The sequence below is a fragment of the Manis javanica genome, chromosome 4 (assembly GCF_040802235.1).
Source record: "Manis javanica isolate MJ-LG chromosome 4, MJ_LKY, whole genome shotgun sequence".
NCBI classification, from domain to species: Eukaryota; Metazoa; Chordata; class Mammalia; order Pholidota; family Manidae; genus Manis; species Manis javanica.
In genome coordinates this window covers 137,409,211-137,422,737 of record NC_133159.1, presented here as the reverse complement: position 1 = coordinate 137,422,737, position 13,527 = coordinate 137,409,211, and the positions used below count along the sequence as shown (strand labels likewise).

General features: G+C 54.1%; 2 protein-coding genes across 6 annotated transcripts in view; one reads left to right on the top strand and one right to left on the bottom strand.

The window, feature by feature from the left end:
* Positions 1-13,527, top strand: part of PIPOX (pipecolic acid and sarcosine oxidase) — a 97,972-nt gene that overhangs the window by 18,981 nt on the left and 65,464 nt on the right. The gene's annotated exons all lie outside the window — the stretch shown is intronic.
* SEZ6 (seizure related 6 homolog) overlaps positions 1-13,527 on the bottom strand; it is a 43,209-nt gene that overhangs the window by 14,699 nt on the left and 14,983 nt on the right. For both annotated transcript variants that reach the window (XM_017678190.3, XM_017678191.3), the window contains exons 2-3: positions 7,905-8,570; positions 7,316-7,449 (exon numbers count right to left, since the gene is read on the bottom strand). In XM_017678190.3, the coding sequence (XP_017533679.3) occupies positions 7,316-7,449; positions 7,905-8,570 (800 nt within the window). The remainder of the gene's footprint in view (positions 1-7,315; positions 7,450-7,904; positions 8,571-13,527) is intronic.

Below are 13,527 nucleotides of genomic sequence, written 5' to 3'. Positions count from 1 at the left end.
ATGCAGGGCCTTCAAGGGTTAACTGCCTGGGCTAGTCAAGTGGCATCCAGTGAGTCACCAAATCCTTCCCAATTTTACCCCCAGATATTCCAATTGGTTCCTCTTTTCTATCCCTTTGTTGCTGTCTGGGCTCTGATTGCCCTACCCAGTGTTTCTTACCTGGAGAAGAGCCTTCACCCCTCCCATCCCCAACTCTCTTTGGGCCCTGGCTGTCTCAGATTGGATCATGTATCTCTTCTGCCCAAACCCCACTGGTGACTTCAGATTTCCCAGTGCACAAGGTCCAAACTTCCCAGCTCACATTTGGCTCCTGTGTCTCTGCCAGCCTCACCTTTGTGCACTGCAGTCACAGGTCAGGCCTCACTCCCTCTACCTCTGGTCATTTGCATATGTGGGACCCTGCATGGCATAGTTTCCCTTCTTGCCTTGTAAAGCTGGTCATTCCTTCAGGCTGTAAGACCACCATGCTCTGCCTCCCCAGCCAGACCAATAGGTTCTTTTGCTTTGGGCCCTCCCCACATGTCCTCTACACATCTCTCTAGTAAAGCCTAGGGTGACATATGTTTTGGGTCATAGTGCCCTCTTCACTGGCTGCTCACAGTAAAGATGCGTGGAGAGAGTGAATATGTGGGGCACTGGAGGCACCTTCTATGCCAGATTTCTATGAACTGAGAAGTACAGAGGACACTGAGCCCAGCCAGCTGGGTCCAAGGAAACAGTTATGCTAGGCACAGGACCCTCAGATGGTGGGTGCTGAGCACAGATGTGCCCTGGGGATTCCCAACCTGGGAGAAGAGACCTGGTCTTTGGGGTCTTTCGGGCCAAAGAGAAGGCTCAAAGCAGGGTGCTGGGGCAGAAGTGCTACCTTTCCATGAGTAGCTTCCTGCTAGGGCATTTTGGGGTAGAGGCTGCCTGATTATCTACCAGGGACATTCCTCAGGGAATTCCTGTGGCAGGCGGAAGACTGGGTGAGGTCCCTTCAAACTTGGAGATTCTGTGATTCTAGAGTTGGGCAAACAAGACTCATACACGTGGAATCTGTAATTATCGAGAGATGTCAGGCAGCATATAATTCTGCTCTAAGTGGCACTGGATGTGTGCATTAGGAATCCTCTAGTGGGGAGTGGAGGCGTTGCAGGCTTAGGGAGGGCACATGGAGCAGGTGGGTCGGAGAGCGCCTTATGGGGGCGGGACTGGGAGGAGAAGGAGGAAGGGACGACATGCTGCTGAGAAGTTACTAAGGAAGCAAAAGCAGAGAAGTAGAAATGAACTTAGCCTTTGTCCTAGTTCCCATAAACATCCTTCTGATCTTTGCCAGCAGCAGGAGCAATAACAATCACCATTCACAGAGCACCTGCGGTGTGTCAAGCCTTGTACTATTTACAGATTTTTATTTCATTTTCACCATAATTCTATAAAGTAGGTGGTAAACTCCCCGTAAGTGAACAGAGGCTCAGAGAGGCTAAGGAACTTGCAAAAGCTCACACAGAAGTTAAAAGCAGAGTCTTGCCTTGCTGGAGGCAGAGGCAACTCCTTTCCTGCCAACCTCACGCGGGTGTCACCTGCAGACCAATGTCTAGACATCTTGATTCCCAGGCCTGTCAGTTTAACAGTGAGGTGATTCTTGGCCTGACCTGGCTTTTTCCAGGATGTTGAGATTTATGTTGCCACCAGCCATCTTTACCCCCAGAAGCGTGTAAGGCTGGAAAAACTAGGAGCTGAGGCCTCTGGCCCCTCTGATCTGGGGAAGGCATGGACCCCCAAGCTAGTGTGGCTTCCAGCACAGCCTGACAGTGAGGGTTGCCATGAAAGCAAGGGATGGAGTGGGCCTGGGTTGCCTGGGGTTCCCATCCAGAAAGCACCCTATTCTCAGCAGCGGCCGTCTATGCAGCTCTGGTCCTTTGGCTTTCAAGCACCTACTTGCAGGTGGGCCAAAGTGGCTGGAATGTAATTTGTCACTTGTTTGAGGGCAGGCCTGACAGGGGCCAGCCAGGGACCAGACAGAACTGAATGTTGGACAAGGGGACTGATGAAGTCTTGATGCAATTTACAAGCATCTGAAGAGCTTGGGAGACAGATTGAAATGTCAGCTCTGCTTACAAGGTCTGTCCTTCCACACCCCTGGCCAGTGACAAGAGGGGAGCCGGAGGCCAGACAGGGGAGAGAGAGAAGCAGAGGGAACTGAGAACAATTCCCATAGGACCCTGGGCTGTCTAACAGTGCACAGCTTCCAGCAGCCATGGGGGTCATTTCAAGGAAGGAAATAGAGCTGTTTTGAGGAGGCTAACTCCTTCCTGGATGGCAGGTGGAGAGGATTCAGGACTCCTGATTCCTGGTCCAAAGCTTTGTCCTCATGCACAGCATCCCAGGTCCCTCTCCAGGCTGGGAGAAGCCCAGGTGGCTGTCCCACAGGAGCAGGTGGGGCTGCGCCGAGAAAAGGGGTCGGGGTGGAATCCCCAACAGTTCCCCGCTGAACTCCTGCTTTGGATTTGCTATGCCCGGGTCTAATTGCTGGGCCAGGGGAAGAGCAGGGGCTCTTGAGTCCTGGGATCAAATCATGGCTCCATCACTGACTAGCTGAAAGGAGCTTGGGCAAGTCACATGAGGTGTCCAAACCCTACTTTTGTCTGTGAAATGGGATAATTGTACCCACCTAGGGGGGTTGTAAGGATCAAGTTAGATCCCACCTGTAAGGGGCTCAGCCCAGAGTGGGTGCAGCATTAGCAGCCTTCTTTCCCTTTCTTGGAGACACCTGGGCCCCACCCTGGTAAAACCCTGGCATTTGCCATGATGACAGCTGGCTGTGGACCCACCTCACCCACAGGTCTGCCAGGGCTCTGCCTGGTAGGTACTGTGCCTGGAAGCCGCCCTCTCTCCGGCCCAGGTTCTGCAGTTGCTGGAAGCAGGAAGCAGGGTCAAGTGCCTGAGGTGTCACAGCCCAGCCTGGTCTATGGAGGGAGCTTCCTGAACCCAGAAAAGGGGCCACACTCAGAGGGACTAACTGGGAGGGGCCTTCTGCATCATCTGGTTCAATCTCCTTTCACAGAAAGAGAAACGGACCCAGAGAAAGCAAGGGTCTCAGCCCAGTCACTGAGAGATGGGCTGCAGAGCCAGGACTGGGACCCTCGTCCTATGTGACAGCCTCTGTGCTCTTGTCTGAAATAATACTCATCGACAAACCCTTATGGTTGGCTTTAGGGATGGGGAGAGGGACCTAGGTCCATGGGGCTAGACCTGCCCACACTCCTGTGACACCTCTCAGAAGGGCCTTATAGGAGCAAGGAAAGAGGAGGTTACCCAGAAATTTCATCCCACTGACCCACCACCCTATTCCTGGTGTCCATGTCAGGCCTGGTGCTGATCTTGCCTAGAAGGGCAGCGTGTTCTGGCAACCTGGCATGGGAGAGCTGTGATCCAATGGGGCCGCCTGGGGAACCAGGGCAGGGTCTGTGGGCTGCTGTGCCCAGGCTCCAGATGGTACACCGATCAGCCAAGCCAAGGTGGAGGCTGGCAGTGGGCAGGCTCTTGGAATGCCAAGTGCAATGAGAGGCACTTGCCTGGCCCAGAAAGGCCTGGAGCCCTCAGGGGAGACTGGCTGCCTGGAGAGGGTATGGGACCCACATGTGCCATGGGGCTCGTGCCCACCATCTGGAAGGATTTCTCTGGGTCTCTGAAGAACGAGCCTTGCCCAGTGCCTGGTCCTCAGCTGAAACAGGCAAGGTGCCTCTGATCATGCAGGGCCTGACCTGGCTTGCTTCCACAGGGCCCTCAGCCTCTGAGGGCACAAATAGCGGCACCCTGAAGGGGGCAAGGGATATGTGGGGCTCTGGTCCAAGCAGTGGAGAGTGGGCTGTTAGGGATTCTGGAGCCCCCAAAGCCGTTCCTGAAGAAAAGGGAATTGAAAGGGTCTTGCTCAGGGTCCCAGACTTTAGCCAGAGCTGTGGTCACATGACAGGAGTTCAGCACCATGTCAGGCTGACCTGCACAGAGGTGTGATTTGTGGGTCCTTAAGAGGCTTCTCTCCTCCCAGTTTCTCTCATCCCCCTTGCCCAGATTCCATCCCTTCTACCCAGCCTGAGCCAGCCCTGTGAATTCACAGAGGGGGCGCTTACGCATGACAGAGAGAAGCCACAAGCCTTTCCCCAAGCCTGAAGGAACAGTGAGCAGCCTTCTAGACCTTCTAGCGGCCTCACGCATCCCACCACCAATGCCCAGTATGGCATGGCTCAACTGCCAGCCCTGGGCAGGAGGGCACTGCTCTGAGGCCTACCATCTGGCAGGAGTATAATCCAGTTTAAGCCTTTAAGTACCCCTCTTGCTTCTATGCAACGAAGTCTCCTGTCCAAAACTGCCTGGGCAGCCTTCAAGGACTAGTCAGCCATACCTGCTGCTTCCCAGCCCAGGTCCCTGCTGGCCTCTCATCCTTCAGGCCTCAGAGCAGGTATCACCACCTCTAGGAAGCCTTCTCTAAGCCCATCAGGCTGCTGGAGTGCACCCCGTCGTGGAATCCCCACAGTCCCCTGTGCTTCCCACCCCTATTCTCAACAGCACCGAGTACTCTGTGGTCACTGTTTATGATTTCTGGCTCTCCGACTAACTTTGAAGATCTGTTTCTCCAGCGTCCAGCATAGAGTCTGGCACAAAGTAATTGCTCAATTTATATTTGCAGAATGAATCCATTTATCAATAAACATCAGTTAATGATTAACTGAGTGACCTTGGGCAATTCCCTTTCCTTGCTGGCTGCAGTTTTTCCAACTCTCCATTGGGTATTGGTCTTCAGGTCTCCAAGTGCCTGTGTGGTGTGGCCAGGAGGCTTAGATAGGAATAGAAGTTGCCAGAACCAGTTCTGGAAGAAGAACCTTAAATCCTGCTTCAGCTCCGGCTGACTCTGGCCCTTCCCCCTGGCCCTCCCTGCCATGGCCTCAGACTCTATGCCAGGCCATCAGGGCTGCCAGGGTCCCCAAGGGACTCTGCCCCATGGTGGCGAGGTGGAGGGTGGAGCCAGCTTCTGCCTGCCACATTTCCTGACAGCAATCCAGGGCTGTGGCAGGTCTTGTCTCAAGGTTGCCTGGTAACAGCTTTTGCATTCTGACGACAGCAGACAACAGACACAGGGCTTATGTGAGGGGTGGGCATCCAGGGGGACTTGTGCCCGGGCCAGGGCCGGGGCAGACACAGCCGTATCTTGCCCATGTGGAGAGTACCAGGACCAAGCCCAGCCTGGACCAGTGGGCTTCAGTGGGTGTGGCAGGCTTGGGGGGCAAGTGGAGTCAGCCCATGCCGGCAGGGGGTCACCCAGTCTGCCATCTGCCTCCTCCCATCGCCTTCCCCACACCTGCAGCTGGTGCCTTCCACCCAGTGAGCCACAGCTGGTGCCACCTCTCATTAGGTGATAATTTTACATTAATTACCTTAATTAAGCGGCACTGAGTGCTAATGGCTTGGGGGGGATGGCTGTTCCTAATTACCCTCCCAGTCAGCCCAGAGTGAGGGGCACAGGGCTTGGCAGAGCAGAGGCAAAAAGTTACAGAAAGAATGGGAGGGGTCTCCCTGAGCAGGGCCTGGCTCAGGGATCTGGATCTGACATCCCCAGAGGGGAGTTCTGGAGGCTGCCCCAGAACAGGTGTAGCTGGCTCCAGGCTCAGATCCTGGGGCTTTGGACGGGTGGAGAGCAGGCCAGGAGCGAGGTGCTGCCCTATTCCATGGAATCCTCTACCCACTTCTCTGTGCTCCTCGGTCACCTGCTTGATTGCCTTGACTGGGCTAAATGCCTCTTCTCTCCACCTCTGTTCAGTCTCCCGATTCCTGTCAGATGTCACTCATTCCTTCCTTTCTCTATCCATTTGTCCATTCACTCAATCAGTCCATGGAGAACCCATTTTTGGTCCTGTACTCCAAGGCATCCCTCAAGGAGCTCACAGTCAGTTGGTAATATGGCTAACTATACAGAGATCCACAGGTGGCAGAGAGATAAGAGCAGGGGTGGGAGATGCTCAGACTTTGGGGATCAGGAGAAAATTCCCAGAGAAAGTGATGCAAGGGTTTGAGTCCTAAGGGGATAGTAGGATGACTCTTCCAGGCCGAGGGACTAGCATGTGCAATTGGGGCTTGTAGGGAAAATGGGCTTGGCCCATTCAGTTAGCTGCAAGCTGTTCAGTGCAAAGGGGAAGTATAAAACAAGGGAGAAGTGGCCAGAGGTGGGGCCAGGGTGACTGGCCTTGATTCAGAGGCCCCAGGGGTGGTGGGGGCAGTAGGGTTGATTTCGTTTGAGAAAAATGACTGCAGTGTAGGTGAAGGATGGAGAGTAGGAGGCCAGCTTGAGTGGAGTGACCAGTGAGGCAGCCAGAGCATCATCTGGGGGACAGATGATATGGACACTGAACCATGTGGTGGTCATGGGGAGCAGGTGGGAAAAGTAGGTAGATCTAAGTTGGTGGAGAGTCATGGTGACAGAACTTGGGCCTGAGTTGGTGGGACTCAGGAAAGAGGGAGAAGGAAGGGCCAGGTTGATCTCACAACTCCAGGCACACCATCCACATTGCATGGAAGCAGCCCTGCTTCACATTTCTCACTGGTTGGAGTCAATCTCTGAGGATTGGGGGATGGCAGACAGGTTTGGGGAACAAAAAGCAAGAGCTGGTTGGGGCATGTGGAGGTAGAGGAGCCTGTGGGACATCCATGAGGACTTGCAGGCTCAGGTTTTGGGATTAAGAACGTCTTGACCCCAAAGAGGGATTAGATGGCCCAGGAGGAAGGAGGCAGGAGGCTGGTACTGTAGGTCTGACTCCCCACCAGATAGTCACCTCTCTGATGGTGCTGCCATGTCTCTTCCCCACCTTTGCATCCCAGGAGCCAGCACAGGGCCTGGCTCAGAGGAGCTGCTCAAGATGCATTTGCTAAAGGAATGAGTGAGTGAATGAGTGAATGAATGAAGTTCCATGGCTCTCTTAGGCCTAACCAGGCAGCCCTGCATTCTCTTACTCAGACACATAGATTCGGACACCCCCCTTCCCACCTGAGGCTGGAGCCCCCTCCTCTGGCTCTCCTGAGCTCTCGTGGAGAAGCATGGGCTTGCCTGCCTCTGCCATGGCCCTCTCAGCCTAGGGCATTGCTGAGTGGGGGCAGTAGCCTCTTTACTCTCTGGTGCATAGGGTGGATCATGACCATGTTTTAGGCCCATTGCCCAGCCCTGACCTAGGCGCCCCTCCAGCTGATGCCCTTAAGCACCCCCATGTCCCCTGACAGCGGGAGCCTTTCTAGAAAGATAATGTCCCAGCCCCAGCTTTGTCCCTGCTGGATCCAGCTCACTCACCTTGATTTCCACACCATAGCCAGGGTAGACAGAAATGTAGTAGAAACAGTCCAGGCCGACATCAGTGCGTGAGCTGAGGGCCATGGGTGAGTCCAGAGAGCCCTCTGGGCCTGAGAAATTCCAGCTACAAGGGCCTGGGAGGCAGGAGGAAACACAAGGCTAAGCCCAGCTCTGGAGCTGGTCCAACTAAGGCTGACCCATGTGTGTGTGTGTGTGTGTGTGTGTGTGTGTGTTTTGAAACCTACTTCTTGGGGTGTCTATTCCCCTATTTAAAGAAGGGGACCACCTTTTCTTGAGTGCCTACTATATGCAATCTTATCTCAGTTTCCACAAATGGGTCAATGAGGTAGGTCTTATCACCATTTTTGGATAGCTCTGAGAGGTGAAATAAAATTCCTAGGATCTGTTGTAATTATTTCCAATCAGGATTTGAACCTGGGTCTATCTGGTTCCAATCCACATGCCTCCTGCAGGCTGGCCCTTGGTGCCAAAGGGCAAGGCAGGCTGGCACAGTGACAGAGGCATAATTTTGGGGCCCCACAGCTCCCTCATCCCCATTTCCAGATCTGCAAGCCAGCGAGTGGCTGACCTGGTGGCTGGACTGTGGTGATGGTGGTGGTGGTGATGGTGGTGGTGATCTCCTCCTCATCCCCTGAAGCTGTAGAGGTGGCGATGGTCCCCTCTGTGCTGAGCCCTGTGGTCTGGGACTTGACCTCTGGAGCCTGTGGCCTGCCCATGTCTCCAGGACCCTCTTGGGTTAGAGTCCATAATCTGCTAGGGGGTGTGGTACTACTGGGCCTCTCCCCTGGGCCTGGGGTGGGTACTGCCATTCCGGGCCCTGGTGGTAGGGGAGCCGTGAGGTGAAGCACAGGCGGCTTTGACTCCAGGCTCCAGGGTCCTTCCCTAGACTGTGGCTGAGTGGGTGCTGCGGCCACAGCCGGGGTGGGGCTGGTGAAGACAGGGCGGCTGTCCTGGTTGGTCAGGCGGGGAAGGGGACTTGGAGTGAGTGGCGTAGGTGGGTCAGATTGGAAGGGCAGTGCCGGCCTCAGTTCCTCCGCATGCCCTGCCAGGCCCTCTTGGAGGAATTCCTCGAGAAGCGGGTGGTGGTTGAGCAGATTCAGGGTAGGTGCCGTTGTGATGAAGTGGACACCTCGTTCTGGCTGCTCAGGTGTGGGGGCCACGGTCAACTCCCCCTCCATCTCCTCCATGCCTGGGGCCTGTCCTTCCCCCACAGTTGGAGCCTCTGAAGAGAATCCTGAAACAATAAGAGATGATCAAATGTTCTGCCTCTGCCCCACAGGAGTGTTATCATACCCAGTACAGACAGCAGGAGATCCATCTCTCTGGACAGAGAGCCCTGGGGAGTGTGCTTGCTGTTGAGAACTACGGAGGCTATAGAATTTTAGAGCTGGAAGTGGGATGATATCACATACTTCAAGGCTGGCACATATCACATACTTCAAAGGATGAGGTATCTTTTCTCTCCCAAACTGGAGGTGGATCTTAACAACTGATCATTGCACTGTTTGATGATGCTCTCACACTGGGCCTCAGAATCCTTCTCAACACAGAGCTCCAGGCAGCCAAGCTTGATACCTCAGACCGACGTGACAAATTAATATCTGCCATCCCTAACGTAGCTCAAAGGCCTTCTTTAATGAGGAGGAAATGGGCTAAGGAAAGGAAGAGATTTGCTCCAAGACACACAACCAGTCAGTCAGTTGAAGGCCAAAAGCAAGACCCTGAGCAAGAGTGTTGTTCCCCACCACAGTGGCTTTTCCGCCTGAGGTTATAGGGCATTGAAGTTCATTTCTTGTTCTCGGTGAACCTGCTGGTCATTAGTCTCAGGAAATGCTTCATATATTTGGAATTTTATTTTAGATTCCCTCATGGGTACATGACATCTCTCTCAGGATCCCCTTATGTCCCATTTACCTCACTATTTTTTTTTCTTGGTCCTTCTAGAACCGTAATGTGAGTAGAGTGGGAAGAGCCAAGTTCTGGAGTAAGGCTGATGTGGCTTCAAATCCCAGATCTATTACTTTAGGGCTGTGTGACTTCAGGCAAATAACCTAAGCTCTCTGAACCTTAGTTTTCTCATCTAAGGTAAAATGGGGTTCTTTTTTAGGATTAACTGAGATAATATTACTTCTCTTCCCTATTTGATATGTCTCTCTGAATTCACATTATTTTTCTTGTGATACTAGCCAGGGTCCATCTACAGCAGTGTCTAAAGTAGGGGTAAATGGTCATCTGACATGCTACCAACCTATGCTGTAATCCATGGCAGACATTATTAACCAATTTTGGTTATTTCTTGCTGAGGCCACATGGGACTTCAGAATCCTTCTCAACATAGTTATCTCAGCAGCCATTACCAATCGATTAGATAGGCTATGGAAGATAAAACTTATTTGCTGTTGCTGATGAAGTACAGATTGTTCTGCGATTGATTATATTCTTACTCAACCTCATAGCTGGACAGATGATGTGTATTCTGCTTGTGACCCACTAGGCTCTCCAGAACCTTAACTGCCAGGAAAAGGTCAATGGAAGCTGGCTCCAGATTCAGCTTATATAGAAATTTGCCAGCACTGAGAAGGCTGGGAGGATATTCTGACTCTAACAGCTCTCAGAATGACTGCATGAGGACTTGACGGGGAACACGCCAGGATGAGATAACGGAGTTTGCAAGGAGAAAGTTGGTTCCTCTCCATGTCTGATGGTGGGGCTGTCATGCACAGGCTCACACCCACTCCATGGATTGGCAGGCGTGAGGAAGCAGCAGATGGCCTACATTCTGTTCAGGAGACCATGGCTGCTCTGATGTGTCAGACAAATAAGAGGAGGGAGGAAATGGGTGGGGGATGTAGGTGCAGGTCAGAAGGCTCTCCATTGCTCTCGGTCAGAGGGGCCTCGGTGTTTCAAAGCCCGGAGAAGCCAGGACCAGCCCCTATCTCCTGAGATGCCCACTAAAGCAGCCCATCTGTGCCTTGGCATTCTGTGCCAGACCCTGGCAACACAGTGCCTAAACTAGATGCCCAGCCAGGCCCATACCCCCCCAGAGCAGATGGTCGCCAGTGCCCTGTCATCTTTCATCTGAGTCAGTGATGGAGAGTGTAGGCATGCCTGTGACATGCCAGGACAGGGCTATGCTCTTTGCCCACCCCCCAGGTGTCACAGGATCTTTGCCAGGAAAGCTGAGACAGATTCTATCATGGCACAAGGAAGAGTAGTCTGTCTCTCTCACAGACTGAGTTCCTGGGGCTCCAGTGTCCCCTTCCAGGATTGTCCAAAAGAGGTGTGGTCCATGGCTTGCAGTGTATGAAACTGTGGGATTCTTCATTGGCAAAGAGATCCTCTGTCTCAGGAAAGGACCATAGCAGGCACAGCTCCTCCCGCCAGCTGCCAGGTGGGTGCAGGGCAATGGAGCAGAGCTAATGGGCACCTCCCGTCACTGTCGATTGAACTGATTGTGTTATCTGGGGGGACTGAGCACTTGGTTAAATGGGATCGAGATAGCATATCAAACGAGCAAATTCATTCTGTAATCAGCTGCCACTTGGTCCCTGAGGGTGCTACCCACTGTCAGAGAGGGTAAGATAATTTCTGGGAGACAAGCCATTTCTGGGTAGAGGGCATCTCCAGACACCCTATTTGACTCTGATGGAAGCCTAAGGCCCTGTGGCCTGCCCCCTGCCCCACTCCGGGTTCCTGGGATTCTCTGCTTGGGCTGAGTTCAAAGGTGTAGAGATGGACAAAGAGGGAGAATGGATGCAGGGGACAGCAAAAAATAGGTGTCAGGGACCCAGATGCCCAGTCTCAACAGGCACTCACTGTTTGCCTGACACTGAGTCAGGCTATTCTGACATGCCATCTTGTATTATTTGACACTGTGGCTGTGTGGGATAGGAATCTTATTCCCACAATACAGACAAGGAACCTGAAGCCAAGAGGTGAGGTAAGGACTTCCCCAGTCACACAGTGTTGGAGCTGAGATTTGAACCTGTGTTGATCTGGCTTCAAAGGCTTAGTTTTTCCATGACACCTGCCTGCCTCAGGAGAGGAGGAGACTGGAGCTACCCAGAAGAGAACACTAGCCAGTTGAGGAAACTAAGGCCCAGAGAAAGGAAGGGACATGTCCAAGGTCTCATGCAGGTTACAAGTGGAGCTGTCACCAGAGATCCTGCCTTCTGGAACCTGAGCTGAGCCTGAGCCAGGCTGGGTCCTCAGGAAGCCTCTGGCTGGGACCCACCCGTGCCCAAAGCATAGCTGATAGGGGACCCAAACCAGAGACCATTGACAGGCAGAGCACACATACCTGTGGTCAAAGGTCAGCTCTGCCATTGAAAAGCCTGGCAGGTTGCCTCTCAGAATTCGTGTCCTCAGTAAATTGGGCACTTTGGAGGGGTTTTATGAGATTCTTAATGCTCTAAATAGCAGTTTTCCCAGGGGCACACGCAGAGGATGGGCACCCCCCTGCCAGGGCAACCCTGAGGCAGGTCTCTGGCATGGGGAGGAGCTGGCCCGGGTTTGGCCTTTCCTCTCTGGGGCGCCACGTTGCTGTTGTGTGGCAGTGTGTGTGACCCTGCGTCTGTCAGTGTCCTCATCCATAGGAGGAGGGTAACACTGCACCAATGGTGCAAAGGGCAGCTGCCTCCAAAGCCTGCGTGTATGTGGCCTTGGTACACAGCAAGCCGGTCCCCCCTGTCCCCACTTGGTGAGGTCCACCTGGAGGCAGAACACAGGAATGTACTCGCGGTGCTGCACTTCCTCCCTCTTCCCTTCCCGTAGGGCCGGCGTCGCTTCCTCCAAGGGGGGCTGGGGCTGGGAAAACCCGCTCCCCGGCCGCCACGCCCAAGGCGGAGGAGGCCCGGCGCTTCCCGGTGGTCCCCAGCCCGGGCTTGGGCTCCGCCGCCGCCTGGGCCCTCCCCCCGCATTAGCTCTTAAGCTATGCAAATAGACATCGGAGGGAGCCCTGTTTAAAGTATTTAGACGAAATGAAAAAAGGCTTTCATCGGCACTAATGATCCATTCAGGATTCCTCCCCAATGGATTCTTTCCAGCTCCCGCCTCCCGGCCCTTGCCGCCCCCCTGTGGCCCCTCTCGGGACTGGAGGCCCCTCCTGGAGGCCCCTCCCCCAAGAGGAGGCCGCCTTTGCTGTTTCCCTCCCCCCAGGGTCCCCTTGGTTGAAGACAGGAATGAGAGCCCATGTACCCCACCCCCATCCACTCCACAGACTCCGATAGGGATGGGGCAGCGGTGGTGGGGGCGGGGCGGGGTGGGTGTCTAGTCTCTGTTTAGGGGAAGCAGTAACACTGAGGACTCTTCTTTATAGCATCCAGCTAGGTAGGTGTTACTGTCCCTGTCCTGTAGACCGGACACTGAGGCTCAGTGAGGCCCAGGAGTCAGCCAGGGGTCACAGGGGAGCTGGAATTAGTCTGTGTGGAGGGAATGCTGAAGGGTTGGTGTCATTATGAAGGACTGAGTCTGTTGCACCAGGCAGCAGGCTCCAGATGCCACCTTAGGGCCAGCTGGGCTGCCCCCTTGGTGCTATTGATTCTGCAAATCTTTTCTGCACCAGACAGCCAGAAAACCTCAGGTTCCGATCCTGAATCTATGCCTCATTAGCTGTGTGACCCGGGCAGGGGGCTGCCCACTCAAGCCTCTGTTTATTCTGTCTGTGGTCCCCATGAGAGCCACCTGGAGGCAGGCCTATGCTCCCACCTGCTAGTCCCACCCCATCCTCTGCAAGAGCAGGAGGGGCCTCCGGTCACTCTGGCAGCCCCTGCAGAGGTGCCAGGCCCCTCTTCCAGGGCCCAAGGTGCTGGCCTCAGAGGGAGTGGGCTCAGGGCACAGGCTGAGATTCCAGGCACAGGGAGGGGGCCCCAGAGGTCTGCGATGAGGTTGGGCTTGATCCCCACCTTGTGGCAGCACCAACTCTCAGCTGGATGGGGGGCATTACAGCTGGGCATAGGGGGATACAATGGGCAGGGAGCTCACCCTTCTGGGTTCTGGGGGTTATGCTGGTTTAGCATAGGGAGAATGAGAATTTAATGGGATTCATTTATTATCCCATAAAAGTTAATGAGTTTATTCTGGAGGTTCCCTGGCCCCTTTCATGTTTTAATAGGGGATTAGTGAGGGCCTGGCCCCTGCAGACCCCCATTATCCCTGAGCCCGAGAGAGGGAAGAGGGGTGCTGGCAGTGAG